This window comes from Saimiri boliviensis, chromosome 12 (assembly GCF_048565385.1).
Source record: "Saimiri boliviensis isolate mSaiBol1 chromosome 12, mSaiBol1.pri, whole genome shotgun sequence".
Classification (NCBI taxonomy): Eukaryota; Metazoa; Chordata; class Mammalia; order Primates; family Cebidae; genus Saimiri; species Saimiri boliviensis.
In genome coordinates, this window is record NC_133460.1 from 49,143,007 (window position 1) to 49,170,088 (window position 27,082).

The window sequence follows — 27,082 nt, forward strand, 5'->3', positions numbered from 1 at the left end:
CAGGGATAGCTTCATCCACCTCCCCCCAGACTGGCACTCCTGCCACCTCCAGCCTCACCCCACTGCACAGAAACAGGAAGGGCCTTCATAAGTCATGTGCTGCTCTGGGAATTTCCTACAGCAAGCTTACACACCTCAGTGACGGGGAGCTCACTACCTTATGTGGCTGACTGTTCCATGGTAGGACATCTCTGGCTCTTAATGTCATTTAAGCCCCAGCCCATCTCTACACCCACCAACCCACAACTCCAGCATGTCTTGAAAGCACCTCAAACTCTACGTGTCTAAACTGAGCAGGAAATCCACCCCTCACCAGCATCCCTTCCTGTGTGAGCACACTGTCTCCAGTCACACCTACCCCGGCCCTTCTGCCCACGCCTTCTCAGCCTCTGCAGACCCGTCCTCTCCTCTCCATCCCTGCCCGTCCTCCCCAGCCCGAGCTGCTCCCCTAGCCCATCTGCTCTCACCCATGCTGTTCTGACTCTCTTAGCCACACAGCAGCCAGTAGGGACCTTTTAAAAAACTAAATGCAATCACCTCATCTCCCTGATTAAACTCTTCAGTAACTGCCTATTGTTCTCAGGCTAGAGACGGTGGCTAAATATGACGCATGTGGTCTTCAGGTGCAGCCCTTGTCACCCTCTCCAGCCTCATGGCTCACTTGCCCTTGCTTCTGGAGTCCAGCTACATGGTGGCACGCTGTCGTGGCTGGGAGCACAGACTCTGGAACCAGATTGTTGGGTTCAAGAGCAGCTCTGTTAATGACTGGCTATGAGACTTTGGGCAAGGTATTCAAGCTCTCTAAGCCTTGGGTTGTACCTCTGTAAAATAAGAGCGAGTATAGTAAGAGTACCCTGATGAGGGTTGTCTTTAGGATTTAAAAAATGTTAAGACAGAAAGTGCTATGCGTAGTGACTGGTACTCCAGTAAGAGATCATCCGATCTCCTTGAAAGAGCCGAGCTTCACCTCTCACAGACATAGAGTCAAGATGCGGCTCTGAGCCAGGCTTCCTGGGTTCAGATTCTGCCTCTGTCCTTCCAGACTGCATGCTGTCTGGCAGGTTACTTGGCCTCTCTCTCAGTTTCCTCGCTCGTGAAATGGGTTGTAGTGAGTGCTGGATGAATTAACGTTAAGCAGGTGCAAAAGTAATTGCCATTACTTTTAATGGCAAAAAACACAATTATTCTAACCTAATACATGCAAGATGGTTGCCTGTCACCTAAGAAACGCATTATTGGCTTAGCTTTTAGCCACTCCCCTGTGCCTGGGCCCCTCACCTCGCTTGGGATCTCGGTTCCTGTCTCACTTTTCTGCTGTGAACCAGACTAGCCCATGACTCAGCTGGCTTTCAGCTCCTTGTCCCTTTTGGCCACAGCTCTGATGACAGTGGCTTCTGCACATTGACGTGTGTGGTTTACAGACTCGTCTGTTCCCCTCCCTAGAGTGTAGACTTCATGGGGGCAGCCTCCGTGTCTGCTTTGCATAGCAAGGCTCCCAACATTCACCCCTGGCACATTGTACATGGCCAATACCCATTTGTGAAAGGCATGAAAGGAGGAAAGAGGTCCCCAGCATTCACCCCTTACTCTTACCCTCTGCTCTTTCCTTCTTTGTAGTGGGGGGGCCCCTGCCTTATCCTGCGCCAGGCCCAGAGATGACCCCTGAACCCCTGACACCCTTGAGGTCCTGGGCCCCTTGCCAATCCGCCTCCCACTCACACTGTCAGTTCTCAGTTCGGGGGCCCAGCTCCTTGACTCCCTGTGGCAGCAGCAGGGCCTTGGATTAGCTAGAAGGAAGGACTTCCTCCTATGAAGGCAGCAAAGCTCACACAGGGGTATGTGCCTCCTGTCCCTAATGTTTTTCCTGAACCATGGAGCCTGGGGCCACATCTGTCTGTGGTTCTGGTGAGCCAGGAAGGCAGAGGGAGACAGAGGCAGTGTGTGTTATCCGGAGGACCCTCAGGCCCCTGTTTCACGGCCCTGGGAGTCTGTGATCAGGTGCCAAGTCCACTGTGCAAAGAGAACTGTGGAGGGAGTGAGAAGACAGCTCCCCAGGCACCCCCATAGCACCCCCCCCCCAGTCCCCAGTGCACAGGCCCCTGGGGCAGCCTGGGCGAGTCCAGTTTTGGTGGGTGTGGGTTGGATGTCTTGATTTCCTCCACTTTGATTTCACCCTGCTAAGCTGCCTGTGCCCTGGGGCATGTGGCTACATGTGGGCCTGTCCCTTTAACAAACCCCCTCTGTGGAGCCAGCCCGCTCCTCCAGTCCCTGAGCTGTAGTCTGTGGAGCCAGCACTGAGCAGCCAGGTCCTGCCTCTGCGCCTCCTCACGGGGATGTCCTCTGTCCCTCTTGTCCATTTATCCTGATTCTTTCAAAGCCCACCTCCTCCTGGTACTACAAGGATGAGTCCTAGAGGGCAGATCTAAAAGTAAGCAATGCGGTTCGAGTGTGGATTAAGACATCTGCCCTGGGTCCCTGACGTCCGAGGGCCAGCTCAGTCTGTAACATGGCAGCCGGCCCAGCAGCAGTTATGCTGCAGGATGATCAAAAGGGCTCTAGCAGACAGGATCAAGCCCCTGCCCTGTGCCAGGCATTGCGATCCAGAGTGCTGGCACAGGTGTGGAGCTTTGCCTGCTGTGGTCATTTCAGCGGGCACCTCCTTTTCCTTCAACTCCTAGTTCTCAGGGTCAAAAGGCAGTTCGACCCTCACTCTTCCGTCCCTTTTTCCGGAAGAAGGGCTCTGAGTTTCCCAGGAGGAGGAAGGATGTGGCAAGGGCAGGAAACTTGACCACGTGTCGCAGCGGTGCACACCATGGGGCCAGGCCAGCCTCGTTACAGCAGGTGGACGGAGGCAGGCCTGGCACCAGCTCAAGAGAGAAGTGGCCTTCACCTGGCCGCCAAGCAGAACAAGCTGGCAAAGCAGGTGCTCACCCTCCTCATATCTGGACACCTCTGTTTTCTGGCCTCATCTTATTTTGTCCTACCAGCTGTCTTGTGTAGTCTAGCAGAAACTTCGATTATCCCCATTTTGTGGATGAGAAAATCAAGATCTGGAAGGATTATAGAGCTTGCTTAATACACAGTGTGAGAATTGGGACTAAACCCCAAGGCCCCGGCACTCCCAAGTGTAGTCAAGCTGATATGATACAGTTTCAACACTGCCAAGCTCTGCCTACAATGGATGCTTCATTGGAGTTTGGGGTCCATCTGTGACAATCCAAAAGAGGGTCCCACTCCAGCCCCCAGGGGCAGTTGGATTCTAATGGAAGGCATGCACTAATAATATCAAAATCAATTATTAAATGCTATTTGCCACCTAAAGTGCTTAGCACTGTGGCCGGTATGTGATGTCCAATGTGCATAGCTGTTACAATTATTAACTGTGGTTTAATAATTCAACTCAAAATGGATAAATGCTCCATGGTTTGCCAGGCAGTTTCCTCTGCATTATCTCCTTCAGTCTCCACGTCGGCACTCAGGGGGCTGGCAGCAGGTAGTGGATCATATCCCTATTTTGTAGATCCCCCTGAAGGGAGGTGCCAGACTCGTGGTCACAGCTGCAGCACTCACCTGGCCTCTCCCTCTGGGCTGTGTCTATGCCACAGCTTGAACCCACCCCACATATTACAGAGGTCCAGGTTGAGCTGGGGCCCTTTAAGAGCCCTGAGGCTGAGACATAGGGAGGGAGTGGCCCCTAAACCCAAGGCCAGGCTGGAGCCACATTCTCTGGGGGGAGTGCGTAGCTGCCTGGCATTTTCCCTTTGATACTGATACGGGCATTTTAATAGCTGCGACTGATCGGGCGGGTGATGTTTCAGCTCTGGCCACATAGGGCATTCCAGGAGGCCCTGGCTGCCAGCAGGGGCAAAGCAGGAAGTCGTCTCTACCCAGGGTAGCGGGGGGTCCACCCTAGGTCCTCATCGTTGGGACTTCTCACCATGGGTCTCAAAGTCAGATGTCAAAGGGGACAGGCTGGTGGCCTAAGCAGGTGAAGCTGGCTTTGGAGAGAGAGTGCCTTGGTGGCCTAGATGGCATATACCCACCCGAAAGGGGCAGCCACCATGCAGCACCACCTGATTGCACATGCCCAGTGTTGCCGGGTCTCCCATCGTGCAAGAGAGAGCAGAGATCAGAACTGGATGTGAAATCTCCTGATATGTGAACAACCAATATTTACTGAGCACCTGCTAGGTGTCAGGCCGTGTTTTAGGCACAGTGAATAAAATAGAACAGAACAGAACAAAGTATCCAGGTCCTTGTTAAACCTACGTTCTAGTGGTGCAAAGAGACAATACGTAAGATAAATAAGTGAAAGAAAGAAAAAGATTCTAAGGAGGAAATAAAATAAGAGTGTGGTGAGGGAGGAGGTATATTTGGGGGAGGGAGTGCAGGAAACGAGAATGGCCTAGGAGCATGCAAGGTAGGTAGCTGGGAAGAGAACCCCTAGGCAGGGAGCCCAGTAAGTGTGAAGGCCCTGGGGTAGAAGAAAGCCCAGCATGTGTGACAGCTTCAGAGGCCTGTGTGATCACCCTGGCTGCTGTGTGGAGAATGGTCTGCAGGGGCGAAGGCAGAAATTGGGCATTCATTAGAAGGTTATCACAGCAATGAGGCCAGAGATGATGAGGCTTGGACCAGGAGGTAGTGGTGGAGGTGGTGAGAAGGGGCCCGATCTTGAACATGCCCGGCAGGTAAAGAACAGGATTTGCTGATGGAATGGGTGTAGGGTGAGAGAAAGAGACATCAGTGATAATGGTGAGGTTTTGAAAAACTGGCGAGATGGGGAAGCTGATGGTAGGGGCAGGTCCAGGGAGGAGGTGGGAGAGTCAGTTTTGCCTAATCCTGAGATGCCTATGAATGGCCATGTCAAGCCAGCAGCCAGATAGATGCATCTGGAGTTTTGGAGGGAGGTCTCGATTGGAGGGCATCATCTGCATAGGCGGCTTGAAAGCCATCAGACCGGATGAGCTACCCTAGGGAGCTCGTGTTTACAGAAAGAGTGAGACCCTGGATGTGGACCCTGTGACCTCCAACATTTAGACATCAAGTAGATAAGAAGGGACCAGCACGAGACTGAGAGGGCACAGCCAGGGCGACAGAAGGGAAATGGGGAGAGTGCGGGCAGCGTTACGAGGAGGAGGAGGAGCGAGCGAAGGCTGCAGCCCGGCTGAGAGGAGGTGTGAGGACTGTCCACCAGGTGTGGCAACCCGGAGGTCATGGACAACCTGCAGGAGAGCCCTCGGCAGACGGTAGGGACAGGAGCCAGGTAGGAGTGGTCCAGGAGAGACGTGGGAGGCAGCAAAGGTTGTTATCCAGGAGTTTTCCGAGGGAAAGAGCTAACCAGAGTCCAAAGAGGATTATTCATTTCTTTTCCTTTTTTATGCTGGGAAGAACAACCGCATATTTGCATAATGATTCGTGAGGGTGGGCTAACTACAGCTAAATCCAGCTTGCAGCCTGTTTTTGAAAATGTTTTTTTATGGGAGCACAGCCACGCTGATTTGTTTCCAAACTGGCTGCTTTTGCCTACTATGGAAGAGTTGAGTAGGTGTGGCAGAGATCATGTGGCTCATACAGCCTCAAATATTTACGTTTGCCAGACTCTGATGTAAATAATCCAATCTAGAGGAGGGGATCGATGAGGCAGGAAGGCAGGGGACTTGCTGGTGACAGGAGGGGTTGGCCCTAGTGGGAGCACAGATGGGGAGCTCAGGAGGAGAGAAGGGTGCAGGCAGGCGCAGAGGCAGATGGATGGCACGTGGGGTCGTGGCGGCCTCTGGAAGTCGTCTTCTGCCTGCTTTTCTTCTCAAGGTCATTAGTTGACAATGAAGTTGGAGGAGGGGGCATTGGCAGTTTGGGGAGAGGAAGTGTGCAAACTCCCAGGACAGTGCAATGGTGAAGGGTCGAGGGAGCCGCAGAATGATTGCTGGGTTTCCATGCGAGATCAGGATCGTGCATTTAAAGTAAGATCAGCCAGCAAGGTTGTGTGTTCCTCCTGCTTCACCCCGCTGCCCTCGTGCAGGGGTGGGGTAGGAGGAGATGCTGGATCTAGCCAGCTTGTGGCTTAGTGAGGGGAGGGTGTCAAGGCAGTGGAGGGTACAGACAGGAGATGGTGATAACCACTGCCACAGAATTTGAGCCAGGCATGGAGGGAAGTGACACATGACAAGTGACGGACAGTAAAAAGCTGGTAGGACCTGCAGGTTGAAGGATCTCTGGGCTTCGAGAGTCCCTGGGGCTGGGATGTTAGATCCTTGGGACATGGAGGTCTGTGGGCAGAGTGTTGAAGCCTCGACTGTGGACGGGTTGTGGTGATGTTGAGATTTAATACTCTTTAAAAATAAACTCTGGGCAGGCCAAGAAAGCATACCTACATCTTGAACTTCGCCGGTTTTCTAGCTGTGTCTGTGGTGGCTTTGCCTATTCCAATGTCTCCATGTCCTCCAATCAAGGCTCCTGACTTCTGGGTCCACCTTTCTCACCTGCCTTTTCTCCCAGACTCCAGAGCTGCCTGTGCCCGCCCCGCTGGGTTCTGCAAACTTGTCACCTTCCCACAACCTGCTCTTGCCACTGTTATGTCCCAGGGGTGGCATCTTGGCTGCCCAAGGCAGAGCCTGGCTCCCACCACCACCCAAAGTCCATCCTGTGCCCAGTTCCTGCTTCCTCCCACATCTCTTCATTGGGTGATGACCGCGACATCCTCTGGCCCAGAGGTCTCACTGGTCTGTACTTAACGGGCTGCTGGAGTCACCTTTATACCACCCAAATTTGACCACATGACCTCCTTGCTTAAAACCTTTGAATGGTTCCTCCATGCCAGACTGCTTACCTGGGCACACAAGGCCTGGTTATTAGGCAGGGTTCTCCAGAGAAACAGAAGGAATAGGCTGTATATAGATGCAGAGAAAGTGAGTTATCAGGAGAGATCGGCTCGTGTGTTTATGGAGACAGAGAAGTCCCACAATCAGCAAGAAAGAGGCCCAGGAGAGCCAGTGGTGTAGTTTCACCTAAACCTGAAGGCCCGAGAGCCAGGAGAGCCAATGGCTTAAATTCCAGTCCAAGCCTGAGGGGCCAAGACCCAGCTGGGGTGCAGGGAGAGTCGATGTTCAAGGGCAGGAGAAGATGAACGGTCCAGCTCCAGCAGAGAGAGCAGCGTCCCCCTTCCTCTACCTTGTTCTACTCAGGCCTTCAACAGATCAGATAATGTCTACCCACATTGGTGAGGAGGATCTTCTTTCTTGAGTCTGCTGATTCCAGTGCTAATCCACATACCTAGAAAGCATGTTTTCTCAGCTATCTGGACATCCTTAGCCCAGGCAAGTTAACAGATTAAAATTAACCCTCACTGTCCCCACTTCCCACTCAACACCCAGGCCCTGCGAAGTCTACAGTCGCCTGGCTACCTCTGAACATGCTTCTCCCATATGAGGCTCGGCCGTTTCCTGATGGATGCTGTCTCATTCTCTATTTTGCACAGTTTCACAGTTAGTAGAAACTCAGTACATACAGAATCGATTGAAGAAAAGCATTGAACTTGAGGTTGGACACGGAATTTCAGCCCTCTGTGGCTTACTCAAGGCAATCCCCTTTCCGGGTCTCAGTTTCCTGGATTGTACAATGGGGCTGACTTCTGGCCTGCCTGTTGCACAGGGCAGTGATGAGGGTCAGGTGAAGGCTCAGGAAGTGTGAAAGTCATGTCCAGGTCTGTCTTAGGTTGGCCCAAGGGAACAGTCTCCGAGGTGGAGGGCTGAGTAGATGGCTTATTGGCGTCCACACAGGAGGGGGAGTGAGGGAAGAAGGGTTGGGTAGAGAAGTGGCTGAGCTGTGATGCAGTCATGACAGAGGCCCCAGCTGGTCCCATGGGAGGTCCATAGCCGGGGCGGCCCTAGAGTCAGTCCAAGTTGAGGCAGAGGGGCCGGATCTGTGTTCCTCCCCTCTGTCAGTAATTGAATAGGGGTTGCCTTTGGGCTCTGATCAAGGCAGCATCCTTAAGCTGAGAGCAGCTCCCAGAAAGAGTCTCAGCCACCAGCAGCCAACACTCCCAACAGCTAAACCTCTGGTCTCATCCTGGGAGCCTGGGCAGCCCACCACAGCAGCCACGAGCTGTGGAGCTCTATGGCTGTCAGCAAGCCCTAGAACCAGTAGCAGGTATCTGTGTTACACATTCAAAGTCTCTGCTTCTGCCTTGATGACCTGCCTTCCTGCCCCCCACGTTCCTGCCCCCTGTCCTCGCTCACGTCACTCCAGCCACACTCTGACTCTTCCTGTTCCTCAGATGCTCCATGCACACCCTGTCTCTGGGCCTTAGCCTCTGCTGTTCCCTCTGCCTGGAATGCACTTCCTCCAGATACCGCATGACTCATTTTCTTACCTTCCTCTGAGTCTCTGCTCAAATATTCCCTCAAAGAGAGACTTTCCATGACCCCCGGTTAAAAAACCACCTTCCATCACTCTCTGCCCTCTTGCCCTGTTTTGTTTTTCTCCCAGTACGTATTACTGCCTGTTACATATTTTTTGTCTTTCTGTTGATTTTCTCTTCCACAAGAAGTTATGGCCCTCTGGGGGTGCGTCCCATGGGGATGGACTGGGGGCTCCACCCACACTTGCCACAAGCTCTGTCTCTAGCCCAACGCTGTGATGGCAGCTTGCTCCGTGCTACTGCTGAGTGGTTACAACCTTTAGCCAAAATGGTGCCGACTCCACTGGTCTTGGCTTGTCAGTCACTGACTGGCTTTGTTCTTCAGCAGACCTGTGTCACGTGCCTTCTGGGTGCCAGGCCCCCAGGTGATTGGTGGGGAGGGAGGTGGAGGCAGATTCGTGCAGTCCCTTACAGGAAAGCAGCATTGGTGAGCCAGGCTCAGAGCTGGGCACCAGAGGGGCTATCACCAGACTTTGTCCTGGGGGCTCATTTGTTTGCCCAGCAGACACTGTGCCCGCCTGTAACTGGGCCTCAACACACATCCACTTAATGGTTACTCAGCCTCCCCTTTCTAAGTGAGGGTATCTGCTTTGGGGTGTTTCCCCTTTTCTGATCTGCCTTGACCTTGGCCCCCTGCTGCGCTCCGAGCCCCCCGCCCCATCCGGCATTGTGTTCACTCCCAGGCATCTGCACTCACCTTTCTCCAGCAGGCAGAGTGGGCATTGTGCCAGGAGGCCTGAGTTCACACCTCAGTTCCACCACATCCCAGCTGTGTGACCCTCAGCAAATCACTCCACTTGCTCTGAATCCTTGTGAAGCTTCCTGACTTTCCCTCCCCTCCCCCAAACCAGAGGTGATAGCACCCTTATGACACCTCCCACGTTATTTTCTTCACCTCTCTTGTGCCCACCCTGAGTGGCAAAATTGCACAGTAGTGAGGAAGCAGATAGCGCTGGCTGTCATCCTAATCGGTCAGCCTTGTCAGGGTGCGGACTGCAGTACATCGGGTGCAGTCAGCCCTGGCCAGCCAGACCACAGGCTTCATATGGCTAGATCTTTCCGTTAGTTTTTCAAGAGAAATTACAAATGCAGATTTGCACATGAAACCATCCACTTCAAAATATTAGCAACAAATTCAGTAATAGTAATAATTTAAAGATCACTGTGGGAACCAAATAAAATACATTGAAAGGCCTATTTGGCCTTGGGGCTCCCAGCTTCTAATGGCTGCATGAGCATCACAGAGTGCGGGCTTGAGTCCCAGCTCTGTTCCTTACTTCAGCCTTGACCTTGGCCAGGTGCAGCCTCCTCTCTGTACTTTAAGTCCCTCGCCTGTGAAATGAATATGGTAATAGCTAACATTTATTAAGAACTTCCTGGGTATCAGGTGCCTTTCTTTCTATGCATTAATCTTTCCAATCTCACAGTAATCCAATGGAGTGAGGACTGTTACTAGCCCAGGGTGTGGGAACTGTGTGTTAGCCCAGGCAGTCTGGCTCTAGAGGTATCCCTGTTAACGGCTAGTCTGGCCAACTTCGTTGCAAGGATCAAGTAAGAGTCCTTATGTAAGACCCTTGTCACATTGCTCTGTGCAGCAGAAGCCTGCAGAGTTGGCACGCAGGGGCATCCTGCACACATGGTCCTTATGCATGCTCTTCTCCACTTGCCACCGTGAACATGACAACTCCTTGAGGGTTGGGGGGTTCTATCTCTCTGATGCTCCCACCTCTCTGGCACCTTCCAGACTGGCTCAGTGATTTGAAGAGAAATGAGGAAGAGAATTGGTGGAGAAGTGCAGAGAGCCTTGCCAGCCCCCTACCCCTGCCCCCCCCACCCCACCTACAAATACTGGCTTTTTAAGGGATACCAAAGAACAGAAGGCACTGTCCCCGCCCAGGGGTCCATCAGGAGCCCAGTCCAAGGCAGGAAACAGTTAGCAGAGAGCTGAGAAAAGCATGTCATTGTGCACATGAGTGTGAGGGGCAGGAAGATGCGACTAGTTCATAGGGTCCTGTGGTTGGCGTTAATTTCTTTAAGAGTGCTCCAAAGACATCAGACACTGTGATTACCAGGATGGGCCGCCTTCTCTGCTTCTGATTACCCAGATGCCTGGTGGCCAGTGGAAGGCCATTAACCGCCTGTCTTTGGTCCAGGAAGAGTTCTGTCAGCACCCCCATGTGGCCCCTTCCCCCTCTTCCTGCCCTCCTTGTCAACCCGCAGCTGCTCTCCAGGGCTTGGTGTCTGCAAGCTCCTGGTGACTCCTCTTGTCTGTCTCCTTGTACAGAAATGGAAGCTCCACTCAAGGAGGCGCCGGGAGGCCCCAAAGACATCTCCAGGATGTAACTGCCCGCCAGGTAAGGAGCTGCAAACTTTGTTGCAAGGATCAACTGAGAGTCCTTATGTAAGACCCTTGTCACATTGCCCTGTGCAGCATAAGACTGCAGAGTTGACTAGGGTCAACTAGGTTCTTACTAGGGGCTTGGTAAGAGTGTGGGTATTCCTAGAACTGACACTAGAGGCTCTTCCTGGTGGCCACACTCTAGCCACACCTCACTCAAGCCATCACTTTTCATTTGAAAGATGCGAATGACGGTATCTGTGGTTGCTTTTCATCTACTCACTGATTGGCCTACCTGCCCCGCATCCATCAGACCATCCACCAATCATTTGTTCACAGAGTCTTTTATGGGCCTGATACTCTTTGAACCAGGTTGTGGTGAAGTCAGATAAGATGATGGTCATGGCTGTTTTGAAAGTTATCAAGTGCTATGCAGCGTCACAGGAACCATCGGCTCCCACAAGGGGAGGTACCTTGCTTGCTGTGTTCATCTTTGTGTCCCAGCTTCCCAGGTATCCAAAAATGTTTGTTACCCAAAAGATTGACCCATAATTGTAAGGCCTTCTTTTCTTTTCTTTTCTTTTCTTTTTTTTTTTTTTTTTTTTTTGAGACAGAGTTTCACTCTTGTTGCCCAAGCTGGAGTGCGATGGGGTGATGGTAGCTCACCGCAACCTCTGCCTCCCAGGTTCAAGTGATTCTCCTGCCTCAGCCACCTGAGTAGCTCGAATTACAGGCGTGCACCACCACACCCAGCTAATTTTGTATTTTTAGTAGAGACAGGGTTTCTCCATGTTAGTCAGGCTGGTCTTGAACTCCCGACCTCAGGTGATCTGCCAGCCTCAGTCTCCCAAAGTGCTGGGATTACAGGCATGAGCCACTGTGCCTGCCCAAGACCTTATTTTCTAGAGCTAGCTGGATTTGGGTGATGCGTGTTCACTCTATGGCCTCTAGGCTACCTGTGTGCACACACACACTTACATGCAAGGAATGAAGGCACAAGCCAAAGGTTTCAAGGTGATGCTGTGTAATGCAGTGAACTAGTCTAATCTAGAACAGAAATCTGCTTTGCCACTTACCAGCTGTGTATGGGTGGACCCCTGACCTGCCTATTCTAGCACCTTCCTCTGTATCCTAGGGCCGGCTCCTCAGTTGTGTCTCTTCCTCTGTGTAACAGCTACGTACTGAGGACCCGCTGGGCAGGTGTGTTCGGTTCAAGTGCATTGTCCGCTGTGAATGCAAATGATAAGTTACAGCTTATGAGACCTTTCCTAGGTGCCTGTTATTGTTCAGCCATGACAATGACAGATGAGAAAGTTTCAGTGTTTTCCTGAGGAACTAGAATGGGCTGTACGTCTTTAGGGGTGGGGAAGGAAGGTCTAAAAAAGGGGTGGGGGAGACAGGGTAGCACAGTTAAGTAATGGCAGAGTGTTTTGCTCTTCTACGGGCCTCTGCCAGTTCAGCAGGTGGCCTCCTCGATACCCATGGTGGCAGGTGGCACTGGCAGGGTGCTCACTGGGCTCTCTGGCAGGCCCTCCTCTGGCCCCAGAAGCTGAGGGGCCCAAGTAACCCTCACCCAGGTCCCCAAGCCAGGAAAGAGAGGCCGACAGATGTTACGCATATGGGAAATGAGGGACCGCATTTGCGGGAGAGTGAGTGGGCTGGGGTGGGAGTCTCAGTTCTGGGATGCTGCCCAGGGAGACAATGAGACCGTGAAAAGATTCAGCTGGACCTGGTGAGAAGAGGGTCGTCCGGGTTAATTAAAAGGGTGTCCAGAAGTCCTGGGAAGCTCCCTCCCTCCCTCTGGGCCCAGAAGATTGGGCCTTGGGGTCTGGGAAAGCTTTCGGGAGAAGAATGCCAAGATTAATGAGATGGGGTGGAGGTGAGGGTTGGGTGATGAGGCCTGGGCAGAGAGATGGTTTGCATCTCAAGGGTTTGTGGGGCAGCCCATGTTTCCAAGGACCGTATCTGCCGCTCTTATAACTCGTGAGCAATGACAACCGATTTTTGTTCAGCATATAGAATGCCGGTTAAGGGCAGGATATTTGGAGCCACAGAAGGTGTAGGTTCAAATTCCATCTCCAACATGGACCAGCCTTATGAACTTCAGAGAGTTATTTAACCTCCTTGTGCCTCAGCTACCTTGTCTGAAAAACAGGGACAATAGATGCCTTGCAGCTCTCTGGTAGAGATTCCATGAGATCATCCTGGAAACTGCTTAGCACCTTCTCTGATTCCTAGTAAGCACGATGATGATGATTTTCTCAACTGCCTCTCGCACTTCAAAGATGCACAGAAACCCTTATCGAATGTCATGTTCTAGTGTTGGGGGCACATTTGTGGCCAGGCAGAGCCTTGACTGTCTCCCTTCTCTGCAAGGGAGAGAGAAGATGTGCCTTCTATTGGGGAAGGCACGGCAGCTATCGGATAGCTTTCAAGTGTTCTATCCACCATGAGAGTAGGTGGCTGTCAGTAGGTTTCAATATTGTGCTTCAGAAAGTCTGGCTCAGGTAGTCCTGGGAGGCTGAGAGTCGGGGAGGTATGTGGCAGGAGGAGAAAGGACTTGGAAGCGGGCTTCTCTTCTCCCTGCCTGCCGGGAGTCTGTGTGGAACCCAGGAGTCCTGGGTAGTGAGGAGAAGACCATGAAGTAGCTCAGAGGGTCAGGGGAGGAGGAAGCACCATGGGGAGAAGAAAGGGCCTGACACTGTTCCTCTGTGGGGAGGAGGCAGCAGCAGGCACTGAGTTGGCCAGGCATGGAGGAAGAGTGAGCCGGGGCTCCTTGGAGGGATACCCCTGCATGTTGAGAATTTTTCGGAAGGCACTTTGGCCCAAAGCATAGATCAGAGCCACTGGGCAAGAGCCGAAGAATTTAAAGAGAAGGTCCCAAACTCGGGCAAAATCAGAGGGAACTAAGATGCTCTCCCAGCCTTTCGGAACTGATGCAGAGAAGGACTGGAATGGCTACACGGATGCATCTCACGTCATGAAATCACTGCGAAATACGTTTCCTAGGATGAGTTGGGTCCTGCTGGGTCCCCCGGCCTCTCTCTGACTCAGCTGAGGCTTCTCATGCCTTGGTACAGTGACCTCAACACTAAACACCACCTATTTTAAATAATAGCAGTTATTGCCACTGTGCCCTAGTTGAGCACCTACTATGTGCCAGGCACAGGATTGAGCACTTCACATGCCTCGGTAACCTCCCTCAAAATATTAAAAATAGGTAGAAGGGAGTTCAGTTCTAACACTCTGGAATATTTGAACATCCTTAGATTTGCAGAGAACATCACTTTCATTCTTGTCCTTACATCATGCATTTCCGATTATTTCTTGAGGATCGAAATTTATAAACCACTTTAAGGCTCCTGATCCTTGCAGATGGACTCATACAATTGTCAAGTGCCACACACACATTCAAAGCTTGATTCCCTCTTGTCTTGCCAGCCCCTGATACTGTACCCCATACGTAGTAGATGCTCCTGTGAATATTCAGTAAAAGCATCAGTAGTCATTGCTGATGACTGGCTTCTTCCTGGTGTTCTCCCTCTGCCATCTGATTGGTTTCAGACACCTTATCCCCCACCCCACCCCAGGTCTTGCCTGATCCTGAATTCACTGCTATTGGGACAAAACAAATACACACATTCTTCCTGCCCGCTGTGGTTGCTGAGATGGAAGCCTGGATCCTCAAACCCGTGCCTGCCCTCTGCGGCCAGCTAGACTGAGTCCTTTGGTGGGTGTGTTCTTCCTGTGGCAGTCTTGGGCCCCTGGGCGGCACCCAAAAGGCTTGGGACACATAATCATGGGCAGAAAATCTGCCTCTTTCCCTTTCTATCTGACCTTGCCAGCATCCTCCTGGGATCCTCCCTGTCCCAAAATAGCCATCTACTGGCTAAGATCTGGCTGCATCCTGCTTCTGGGCTGCATGCGCTATTTGCCAAGGGAGTGATGGGCTTGCAGGCTTGAGAAGGATGCCAAAGGTCAACCCTCAGTTAGGAGGGTCATGGCTGCCAGAAGTTCAGAGGAATAGGTGTGGGCCATTTGCAAAGCATATGGCCTGGTGGGACGGGAGAAGGGCCTTGGGAACAGATATACATACCATGAGACTTCCTGGGCCACGTGAGAAAAATACAAAGACTAGGGAAACTTCCCCATTCTCGGTCCCTTTTCTCATTAACAAATGGGGAGCAGGACATTATAGGTTCTAGCCAGCAAGGAAGCAGCTACTTCAGGCCCGCCACTCTGGGGCTGGGTGGGGTTGGCCTGTGTCAAGTCCAGGGCGGGGCAGGCCGTGTGAAGGATGACACATTTTTGCACCCAGAGGGAAGGATGGCCAGCTCGGCTGCTGGGGGAAATCGCTTCACTGTCTGAGCCTCATCTCCGAGGGAAAGGGTAGGCCAGAGTCATGCCCTGACTGCCAGGCCAAAGGGCTTGGACTGCAGCAGTGGTGGCAGGGGGGTGATGTGGTCAGGCTTGCACACTAGCGCCATGACCACACTGCAGAGAGGATGGATGAAAGCGGAGAAGTCACCTTCAGCCAGTCAAATGGGAGAGGGTACCCCGCCTGGCCTCTTTCTGACTCAGCTGAGGCTTCTTATGCCTTGGTATGGTAACCTCCTCAACATGAAACCCAACCTATTTTAAATAATAGCAGTTACTGCCACGGCGTCCTAATTGAGCTCCTACTATATGCCAGGCATGGGACTGAGCACTTCACGTGCATGGGTAACCTTCCTCAAAATACTAAAAATAAGTAGATGGGAGTTCAGTTCTAACCCTCTGGAATGTCTGAATACCCTCAGATTCCCAGCCGTCTTCTGGGTCAGTGAGTGGTGAGGGGGTGCATGTGAAGTACCCAGGAGCCAAAGGAGCTGGGGGCTCTGGGAAAACTTCACCAAGGAGTGGCCCTGGAGTTTGTTCCTAAGGAACAAAGAAGCAGGTAGGAAGGCATATCATTAGGGTGTCATGGACTCCATAGGGTGTCCACATAGACACCATCAAAAGAGACCTCCCAAATACAAGGACTTAGAGAAGGTGGAGGTGGCGGTCTCCCTTCCCTAGCAGGCCAGGGCTAGGAGCTGGCTCTGCTGTCTTCGCCTCTGGCAGATGCTTCGGTTCTCACCACCCTCTGACCAGCATGCAAGGGGAAGGGCACAAGTAGAGTATATGTTCAAACCCTCGAGCAAAAATTGAAAAAGGAGACATAGATCACTTCTGCTCACATCCCACTGGCCAGAACTTAGTCACGTGGTTGCCCCCAGGTTGAAGGGAGGCCAGGCAATATTTCTTGTGGGTGGCAATATGCCCAGATAGAACTTTATTACGATGGCAGGTGGGAGAATAGATATCGAAAAACAACTAGCAGACTGTACAGAGCACATTTCAAGCTGCCTGAGGGGCTGTCGGGGACAAAGGCTCTGAAGAGTGGGGAAAAGGCAGTAAGTTTGGGGACGGCAGGCAGTTGAAGGAATTTGGAGCACAGAGCAGTGGAAATGAGAGTGGGAGGAGATGTCAAGGCTGCAAAGGGCCAGGCTGAGGCTGCCCGGCTCTCTCTGTCCAGTGGGAGGCAAATGATTTCGTCCAGTGGGTGATTGATTGGTGATGACTGCCTGGAGGGCTGTGCTGAGTCAGCTTCTGAGGCTGCATCCAGGTTCAGCAGAAAATGTGGTGATCACTTATTGATGTCTGCTGTGGATGCAGGAGTGGTAGGGAGCAATGCCTCTGCCCTGGCTGTGCTGTCTTCACAGGAGATGATGTGGCATCAGAGAAGGTTTGGGGAGCAGGGATGTGACCTGATCCAATTTGTATTCTAGAACAACAACTATCAGTGATATGGAGGCTGGTCTGGAGGGGAGAGAAGTCCCTTCCAACATCAAACGTCTGTGATCCTATGATTAGGGCTTTATTTTCTTATGAGATGCTATTTATATTCAGGTTGTAATGGCCTCTCCGGCCTTGGTTGTTTTTCCACAACTGGTGAGAGCTCATGCCCACACATCCTGAACCCTATTCTCTGGCTAGCCTTGCCCTATTTTCCCTGGCACCACACTTTGCCCCAACAGCCTCATGACATTTACATGGGCAGGACCTGTGGCCAGAGCTTTGGTCACAAACCCGGCTCCTTTACGTCCCCTGTGCTGCCGCGGCGCAGACCCATAGCCACCTTTCTCTGTGGTCCTTCTTATTTCAGACTTGGCTTATTTCAGGCATCTGCAGACCGAAAGTGTCCCTTGTTGCCATCAGTGAAGAAAAGATTCAAGGGTTGATGGTTATTTTAGGGAGAATATTTAAACTAAAGAAATTCTGTTTCAGGTAGCTCTGAAATCCTGCTTGACATTCAAGTAATTGATAAGCTACTGTTGGGTCATTCTTGCTATTCCTTAAAGCAGATCCCCTGTAGCCAGCCTGCTAGGAGACCCTACTGTCTGATGGCTGTAATCGTCAATACTCAGACTCCCCCTTGTTCTGCGGCAGCCGGAGGGGTGTGCTTTCCCCTGCTATGTTAGCCTCAGTCCTCCCCGCCCATCTCTTCCTCTTGACTTCGTAGCCCCGCCGCATGTCCCATCTGGCCTCCCAGACACTCAGGTGCAAACCCACAAGAGCAGCATCAGCTCCCCCTTCGCCTTCACCCACTGCCCTCCATCAGCCAGATTCTGTCAGCTCCACTCTGCTCAAAAACCATCCGTGGCTCCCCAGGCTCACAACCCCCACCCCAAAGATAAGCTCACTTTGTCTCTCTAGCCTGATCTCTGACCCGTCGTCTTGGTGTCCTCCTTTTCTTTCACTAAAACTGGGCTGCTCCCCTGCTGGACCCTGCAGGTCCCACTTGCACACATTGACTCATGCTATTCTGGTATCTTGATTCTCAGTTTCTACCTGATGAACTCTTGACCCCTCCATGTCAGCTACATCATCCCGGCAGCTCCTTCCATCCTCCTCCCCACTTGGCCTTGGCCGTGAGTTCTGCTATTTGATGAGTATGTTAACATAATGCCTGGTGTATGCTCAGTGTACGATCCAGGCAAAACCACCCACTGGGACAAGTAATTTGTCTTAAAATGAAAAGTGCAAACAGACCGAGATGTATACACCTGCAGAGGTTTCTCCTTGGCTTCGAGCATTAACCATTTGCTTTAGATGGTCTAGGTGCTTGAGAGCAGCATGCAATATGAGTCTCTTACACAGCAAGGGTAGCTTTGGTGGGTTTCCAGCCAGGGAGAGCCTTCCCACCTACAAACCACACTGGGCAGCTTCCTTGCCATCTCTGCCTGGATCCTCAAAGGGCACATGATGAAAGCCAGCATCTTCCCCTGACCTGGTCCTTTTCAACATTCTCGACCTCTCCCGGCAGCTAAGCCATGACCTGGGCAGCATCGGGCTGGACACCACCATTCCCCTCATATCCCATCAATCACCAAGTCCCGTTCAAAACAATCTATCAATTTCCTTCATCTCCACTGTCATCACCCTTGTTCAGGCTGCTGCCACCTCTCACCTTATTCATTACTCTGGCCCCCCAACTGGCCTCCTCCAATCGCCTCTTTACACAGAAACCAGAATGGCATTTTTAGCATTAATGCATAACTCCGGTTAACTGAAACGCTTCAATACCTTCCATCAGCCTCAGGATAAAGCCCCCGAATTCCTAACATGGCTTGCCACCTGCCCTGACCCTCCCCCTCCTTGCCATGATCCTTTCTGCATTCTCAGCAGGTTCCCTGGTGGCACCGGTGCTGCTGGTTGTCTGCCCACATTTGGAGTGCCGGACTATGGCTGAAGGGAGCCCTGGCCAAGCCAGACAATGTTGTGCTTTATAAATGAGCCGATCCATAAAGCTCAGACTCTCGGCTCCAAAGGAAGGCCCTTCCTTGGCTATTGCAGCCGTGTTTCAGGCAAGCAGCCTGTTCCACAAGGAAGGTTGGCCGTCACCTTGGGGAGGGCCCTGGGTTTAAGGAGCACCCTCTGCCCTCCAGAGCCATAGCTCTCTATGCCCCTCGTGGGGCGGAGGCTCAGGTAACTGGTGTGGGCGAGGTCAAAACGACCACAGCTGCCGGGACACCAGCTGCTGTGTGGCTGCTAACATGCTCCGCCATCTGTGCCTGAAAGAGCCTCTTCTCTCGAAGTCCTCTGGCTCTGCGTTTCAGAAAGGCCTGGGGAATTCTCCAAAGTTCATTTCTTCCCCATTTCCTCCCCAAAGCACTTCCAGATCCCCAGCCCTCCTGGACGCTGCTGATAATGTGTTTCTCCTAGATCCGCTCTGATAACGCTGGGGTGGTCGGCTGAGATTTGTAGGGAAATAAAAATAAGGAAATGGAGGGTTCCGGAAAGGCCAGAAGAGCCCTGGACTGGGAATGAGTCCCAGACCTTGAGGGACTCTGAGCAGATTGCTCTCCTCTGTCGGGGCTTTGGTTTCCTCACTGATGTCAAGAGGTGAATGACTGAAAAATAATTAGACAGTATCTGGTAAAGTGAAGATTCATGCCCAATAAAGCGGCTCCCTTCCAGGCACTTCTGAGAGAAACGCTCATAAAAGCAGAAGACGTGCTCACTGCAGCGCTATTTGTAGTAAGAGAAAAGGAAAAGAAAAGACTAAATATGTCAGCAGGCGTGTGCAGAGATACGTTGTGCCGTATTAACTGGCAGTACTTTTCATCAGTGAAATTCCACACACAGTAAACAGGATAAATGAGACCTCCAGAGCCAGCAATTCCCTGGCTGGAGCTCCTCCTCTGGAGGGACAAAAGCAAATGACAAGAGAATATTTACAATGTTAGTCATTCATCTCAAGTTAAAAACATAAAGACAACACAACGCAATGTTCAGTAATGATATGCATAGATAGTAAACATGTAAAGAAATGCATGGAAATGGTAAACATCAGATTCAGTGCGGAGGAGGGAATGGGTGGAAATTGGGGTCCTTAGGGAGGCTCGGCTACACGGGTGCTGGGTGTGCCAGGTTCACTCTACATGTTTTGTAATGGCTTTTTTGGGATGTGATTCACGTATAAGACTGGTCGATTTAAAATGTACAATTTGAGAGGTTTTCGTACATTCACAGAGTTGTGCCGCCATCACAATCGGTTCTAGGACATTTGATTGCCCTGAAAAGAAACCTCATTCCTTTTAGCTGCCATCCTCCATTTCCGTCCGCCCTCCCAGCTCCATCCCCAGCCCCAGGCAAGCACAAATCTACTCTCCATCTTTATGGATTGAGTATAATGTATTCAAGGTTTAGCCATGTTGCAGCACGTGTCAGTACTTCATTCATTTTTATTGCCAAATAACACTGCATATTGCTTTTAAACCTCTCTGACTGTCTGACATATTTCAAGATGAAACATCTTTAAATCATCGGGTTAATGAGTCGATATTGTTGAATTAGGGGATGTCGAAGGAATCCTTTGTGCCTGTCTCGGTACCTAATTGAAGATCTCCACCAGAAAGGATATATCGTTGCTTGCTGCCTAAATTCCATGTGTGTGCGCCCTCGGCCACCTATGGGCTGGCAGCCGTGGTTCCAACCCTGCCAGGACCCCGGTCCAGGGGGTCAAGCCCTGCTCAGCTCGACTCCAACGCCTGACCCCCTCTGTGGTGCTCTGAAGTACCCTTGCTCTTCCTCTGCCCATGCTCAGTGTCACTACCTCTGAGACGTCTTCCTTGAATCTCCCAGACACAGGTGGGGGCCCTTTTTCTCAGCTCCTGGACCTAGAAAACTAACTCACCATGGGGTGGCTATTTGACCCCTTGCTGAGAGACCAGCAGCCAGTCTCACAGCCCTGTAAGCTTCTTAACTTTCTGAGCATCAGTCTTCATCCCTGTAAAACGAAGATGCTGGTGTTTACCTGATGGACTGGGGGTGATAGTCAGGGAGATAAGTTACGGATGAAATGTTTCAGGGGTGGTGAAGGATGTGCTTTTGTGCCTCTGACTTGCTCATCGGACAGGAAGATTGTCCTGGGCACGAGCTGTGCTGTCTCCGGGAAGGAGAAATGGATTGGCTTCAGGAGTTGCAATACCCACCACCCTGGGAGAGGCAGGCTAACCCAGCAGTTACAGGTGTGGGCTCTGACTTTCCAGTAAATCCCAGTAGGCCCAGTTCTACCCCCTATTAGTCATGGTACTGTGGATAGGTTACTCTCTTGACCTCATGTAAAATAAGCATGACAGCTCCTACCTTATTGGGCTGATGAGCTCAATGCGGGGCCCGACACATACTGTCTGAAAATGATTGTTAGTTGCCATGATGATGATAATGATATGAGTGGAAGAGGGCTTCGGGGCTGTGAGGGGAGGTGTTAGCGTTTGCCTAGTTGCATTCAGCCACGTGAGGTCCTGTGGGCAATGCCACGCTTGCCGCCGAATGCAATGGGGTAATGTAGCTTGGCTGCTCAAAGCATTGGCTTACTCCTGCCCCCCTGTCTGCCCCGTGGAAGGCTAGGCCCTTCCAACACTATGAAAATGCTGGATGCTGTATTTATGAGACACTGTGCTAAGCCACTGCAAGAGATGGGTGAAAGGTGTACCCGCCCTCAAGGATGTGATGTGGCATTTGTCGCCGGGTCAGGGAATCCCAGCTCTCTGTCTAGCTCTCCAACACTGCAAAAGCCACCTACCCTCTCCAAGTTTTCACTTGCCCAGCTCTTCCCTGTACCTAAGGATCTTACAGGGTTATTGTGAAACTTCTTGGCCAACGGTGGAGATACAAGGGGAGGATATTTGGCTGACCTCGTGACTCGATGGTAGCGTATCTAACTCCAGATGGAGGCTATTAGGGGAGTGGAATTAGACAGGGGCAGAATCCAGTTATTTGGTAGAAGGTAGACCGTGTCGAGTGCTGTGGAATATAAACAAAGGGCTGGGGACAGGACAGAGGGAGGATGAATTCCAAATGCAGGTGACCATTTTTCTTGGAGGAGACACTGGAGCTTGCTGGTGATACTTAACTGTCGGAGGGCCTTGGAACCCCCAGTTTATGAAGAAGGACTCGCCCTCCTTCACCCACCTCCATCCATCCACCGTGTAGAGCAGGAGCTGCTGGACAGTGGGATTTGCCTTAAAGGCTGTGTTTGTACCTTCCTCCAGACAGAGTCGGGCATCCTCTCTCTGCCTCCTCAGAGGGAATGGGCTACGTTTGTAGCAGCTGTGGTTGGGGTGGAAGTGATTCTGGATTTTGCAGAAACTCCATTGTCCAGGGAACTCTCCAGGGAGAGTGAGCAGAACATGGGGCAGCCGCAAGTGCCTCGAAGGTAGATTGCAGCACCCGCTGTGTGGTCACTGCTCCCTCTCTGCCAGGCTGCCTGCCTCAGAGAAGCCAGTGGAGGAGACCCAGGGGATAAAGACACCATCCTGTCCCAGCTCCTGGGGGCGCCATTCATTCCTGCAATGATTCCACGTGTTTGTGTCACACCCTTACCTTTCAAAAGCCTTTCCCTTAGCACCTGCACTGTGAGGGTGGAAACGGCAGCGAGAGGAGTTAAGTGAACCCCCACCTCCCCGCTCCTCACCCAAGCCCAGGCCAGGTAACAGCGGCCAGACTTCCGGACTGGCTGTGTGCTCGTTAGGGCTCCAGGCTGAACACGGGCTACATCAGCAAGCAGGCTTGGCCCACCTGTGGGTAAATGGCCCTATCCAGGCCCTATCCAGTGCCATGGGATGCAAGGTGATCGGACACAGTTCCTCTGTCCAGGTTTGGACAAGTGCTAAATGGAAGCATAAGCATCTCATTTGGAAAATGCAAGAAAAGGAGTGACTACTCTCAAAGGGAGGAATCAGGAAAGGCTGCATGGAAGAAGCGGCATTTGAAGCAATCCCTGACAGCAAGTAAGATTTCAGTAAATGAGAAGGTACATAAGGATATTTTTAAATAGTGAAACAACATCATAAAGAATAGAGACCTGAACAACTGTGTTTTCTCCACAAACACCCCCACGCCCCACTCTAGGAAATGAGGAATCACCCGGAGTGGTTGTAGTAAGTGCATGTGGGAGGATGGAGTAGGAGGTCCAAATGGAAAGAAAAGTTGGGGGCTGGGGAGGCAGACGATGGAGGGAGTTGGACAGCACCCTGAAGGCCAGTTTCTATTTGATGGGTAGCAGGAATCCATGGAAGGTTCCTCAGAGGGATGTGATGTATCCAGCTGTGTGTAGCTCAGTGTAGAGGGTGGATTGGGGCAGGAGAGAAGCCGGAATGGGCAGCCATCGTCTCTCTAAGGCGGCACTCCCCAACCTTTTTGGCACCAGGGGCCAGTTTCGTGGAAGACAATTTTTCTATGGACAAGGGTTGGGGGATGGTTTCAGGATGAAACTGTTCCACCTCAGATCAGCAAGCATTAGTTCGGTTCTCACAAGGAACACGTAGCCTAGATCCCTGGCATGCGCAGTGCACAGTAGGGTTCCTGCTCCTGTGAGCATCTAATGCCACTACTGACCTCTTGCTATGAGGCCCAGTTCTTAACAGGCCATGGTCCAGCACTGGGCTGTGGCCCAGGGCTTTGGGACTCCTGCTCTAAGAGAAGACGCAGAGCAGCAGAGGAAGCAGGTGAGGGGAGTGGATAGAGGGAGGTTGCAGAGGTAGCATTGGCAATACTGGCTACCTACTGGTTGTGGGACGGGCAGGGGTCACGGCAATTGTGAGCATCTGAGCCGAGGTAACCAGTAATAATCATGGCATATATTTAAGAGACGATCTTGGATCTTGTGCTTTAAGTACAGCATCACTTATATTCTGATCAAGCACCCTGTGATGTAAGGCTATGGCTATTCACATTTCAAAAATGAAGAGGCTGAGGCCGAGATGTTCAGGGGTTGCCTGGGGTCCAGGCTAAGAGACAGAGCCAGCCAGGACTTGAACCTAGCGCCTTTGCCCTCAGGACAAGACAGAGCAGAAAGGGGGTAGGTTGGAGAGGAAGGATCAAAGTTCTGTTTTGACCAAGCTGGAGGTTGGCGGGCAGGGGATGCAGGACGCCTCGTGGAAGTGCTGAAGGCCCCGGAATGGTTCGTGCAGTGGGGAGATGGGCAAGAAGCCCATTCTGATCTTGTGGACTTAAGAGAAGAAAGGCCTTACCTGTAACCACGGTCTGCGAACAATGCTCAGGGAAGAAGCCTTACCTGTAGCCATCTGCCAGGGATGCTGCTCAGGGAAGAGAGATAACAGGGGTGTATCTTGCTAGAGAGCTGGCTGGAGGCACCAGGAGGAGGGGAGACTTTCTGCCCAGAGCCCAGGGACCTCTGCCCCTTCACCCAAGACTCACGATCTCTCCCACAGCATCCACGGGTGCCGTGCAGCTTGTCACAGGCTGCTGGGGGCAGAGGAGCTCCCTGCCCCAGACCCAGCAGAGGGTCCCTTGATCTTGCCACCACCTGCTCTGCCCTGAAGGAGAAGGTTCTGCCACAGTGATGCTAAAGGAACACCAGATGCTCCTTTGGAGGGAAGGGGCAGCGAGCAGGAAGAGCCCATGACCTCTGCTTGGGCAGTTATAAGGGACTAGAAGGTGGGACATGCCAGACTCACTGAGGCACTCCCTGGCGCTTCCTCTTGGACCCGCCCAGTCACCAGTCCCTCGATGACCACCCCTACTCTTGTCATAACCCAGCCAGCCTCTCCTGTTACTCCATTACTCCCGGGCAAGTTCCTGCTCAGCCACTGAAGCAGCTTGGGTGGCCTCTGCTGGCAGTGGCACTCTCATCCCCACACACTGGCCCTCCTCACTGCACCCTCCCACCAGCTCTCCAGCTTACGACTCACACTGGCCCCTCCTCCTGATGAGGACCCTGAAGCTCAGAATTCTTTGCTTGAGGATAGGGGGTTAGGCAGTGGCAGGTTGGGACTGGAAACAAGCTCTGAAACATCAGAAGGCAAATGCCCCCCAGGGACCCGAGGGCTACCCTGGAGCACAGTGGGAAGCCGAGGACTCGGCGGTGGCCGCGATGCTGGTCCAGGGAGAGTGGAGGCAGATAAAGCTGGAGGACAGTAATTAGCAATGATAACGACATCTATTAAGGGCTTACTGTGGGCCTGGCACTGTGATAAGCACTTTATTACATTGTCTCCTGTGATCCTCATAATTACTTCATGTGGCAGGTACTATTATTATCTCCAGTTCCACAGAAGACTGGGGCCCAAAGAGGTTCTGTAATGCCCAGGTCACAGAGCTAGTGTGCGTGGAAGTCAGAATTTAAGTGGTCTGAGTCTGGACAAACCGGAGCAGCGTCAGAAGCCCCCCGTCGCCCCCCCGACCCCCCGCCGTCTCCCTCTCTCTCACTCCCTCACGCGCCGACAGTTCTTAAGCATTGTCTCTGTGTCATGCTCCATCCTCAGGAGACAGAGAAGAGCCCGCAGTCCAGGGAAAGAGACTCACAGGTAACACAGTGGCTGCTGCAGAGACCCAGGACTCTGGTGGGGCCAGGCGGTGCCCAGTATGGGCTCCAGTCCTAGGGCACCATCCTCCAGGATTCCAGCCCCTGTGAGGTCAGCCCCAAGCAAGGTGGGGTTGAAGGCAGGGACACAGGTCAAGAACCACACTGTTGATGGTGGCTTGTGCAGCTGGCATTTGGCCCTGAGACATCAGATCTGGGACTCAGAAGGAACCCCACAGCTCAGCTGACTAGGCGTCCTGGTGAGAGGCCCCCCATGCAAAGAGGAGCTGGTTGGGCACATACAGGCAGGGGAGGGAGGGGAGGGTCAGACCTCCAGCTGTTCGTTCTCTTTCCAGCTCACTTCACAAACTCACTTCCTCCCACCCCTCCAGCCTTTGCCACATGTCTGTGGCAGGTATGCCAGGCAGGGCACTGTTGGAATGTCTCCAGTGGGTGAAGTATGTGGCTAATAGAGCTGGAGATGTCCAAATCTGGGGCACAGGGAGCTACATCCTTGTCGGACTGGCTCCTCATCCTCATGGAGACCCTGGCAAGACTCCTGGAGCCTAGAATGAGGGCCAAGCATGGGCCGAGGCTGCCGCAATGCCTGCCTGCCTCTTTAAACCCCAACTAGGGAGGAAATGCCAGCCACAGAAAGATGCCCAGCAGGCGGCGGGGGTATAAGTGGATGCCAGCTCCCCACATAGTTATGTGAGCTGTCACGGGGTGACCTGGCACACTGTGACAGGCCGGAGGGAGGGTAGGGTAGGTCCCAACCTCCCAGGGGCAGCATGTACTAGGCAGCTGTGCTGTGTGCTCCTGAGACCTGCCTGTATGTGGGCATGGAGGGGTCTCCATGCCAGGGCTTTGGCTCCAGGGCGCCCAGGGCCCAAGACCTTTGACAGCCTGAATGTCCTCTTCATCATCCTATAGTCTTAGAACCTGGATGTGAGTCCTTCTCAATGAACTTACTTTTCCTCAGGGAGTTTGGAAATCTGGACAATGGGGCCCCATCAGCATCCCGTGGGGGACCTTACCAATGATCCTGGCTGCTGCAGTTCTGATGGGTGACTCTCTGTACAGTTCTAGGTCAAAATGCTTGACCACATCAGCCCCGGCTATATCATTCTTTGCTGATTGGCGCTCAGAGGCACTGGTGCATCAGCTGATGCCACAGGCTCCTGACGCCTTCTGAGACCAAGAGCTCCAGCCAAGCTGGCCACCTGGTTCCGGATTCATCTGTCCATTAGACAGCCTGTCCTTCCTGACAGGGGACACCACTGCTGTTCATTAAAAGAGAGCAAAAGATGCTGCCACATCCCTGAAACTGATTGGCCCCTGAAGGCACCGCCCACCACAACTATTTCTAGGGATGAAGTCAGATCCAGCCTCTTCTGCACTTACCCTGCGGCATTTTTCCACTGCCTCTTCTCCTCGCTTCTGTGGAAGGTGGCAGAATCCCTGGGGAGCTGGAAGTGGGCCTTGAACCTCCTCCTTTGTCCTCCTCCATGCTGTCCCCCTGGTGGAGTGGCCCCCGAAGGCAGTGGGATCATGTTCCTGTGGAACCACAGATCCTGCCAAATAAGTAAACAAACACACAGAGAAGAAGCCAGATTTCATTATCCAAAGGAAGCTGAATCCGGGGCCAATTTTTGATGTTCATTTTAGCGGCTCTGTAGTGGGGCTGGATGTTCCTCAGAGCATTTGCCCACCTTAAAAGCCCTCTGTGATGTGACAAGTCACTTTCTTCATCTTGGGAAGCTCCAGGAGCACCCAGCCCTTCTCCATCGCCATGCCATCCTGGTCTTGTCGCCCCGTGAGTGCAGGAGGCCGGGGCTCTGTGGGTTGGTCGCCCCTGGACATTCCACCCACAGTGCCTTGGGCAGGGCAAGTTCTGCCCCTGCCCCAAGACATCTAGGCAGCCCCTTCCTCATGTGGCAAGGGGCCACGGGAGACAGCAGCCGCCACTGCCTGG

The 27,082-nt window shown here is 52.5% G+C and overlaps 1 protein-coding gene across 1 annotated transcript in view; it reads left to right on the forward strand.

Annotated features, from left to right (window-relative positions):
• Positions 1–27,082, forward strand: part of LOC141580588 (collagen alpha-1(XIII) chain-like) — a 70,039-nt gene that overhangs the window by 9,446 nt on the left and 33,511 nt on the right. Inside the window, exon 2 of the mRNA XM_074382351.1 lies at positions 10,701–10,770. Coding sequence (XP_074238452.1) covers positions 10,701–10,770 — 70 coding nt within the window. The remainder of the gene's footprint in view (positions 1–10,700; positions 10,771–27,082) is intronic.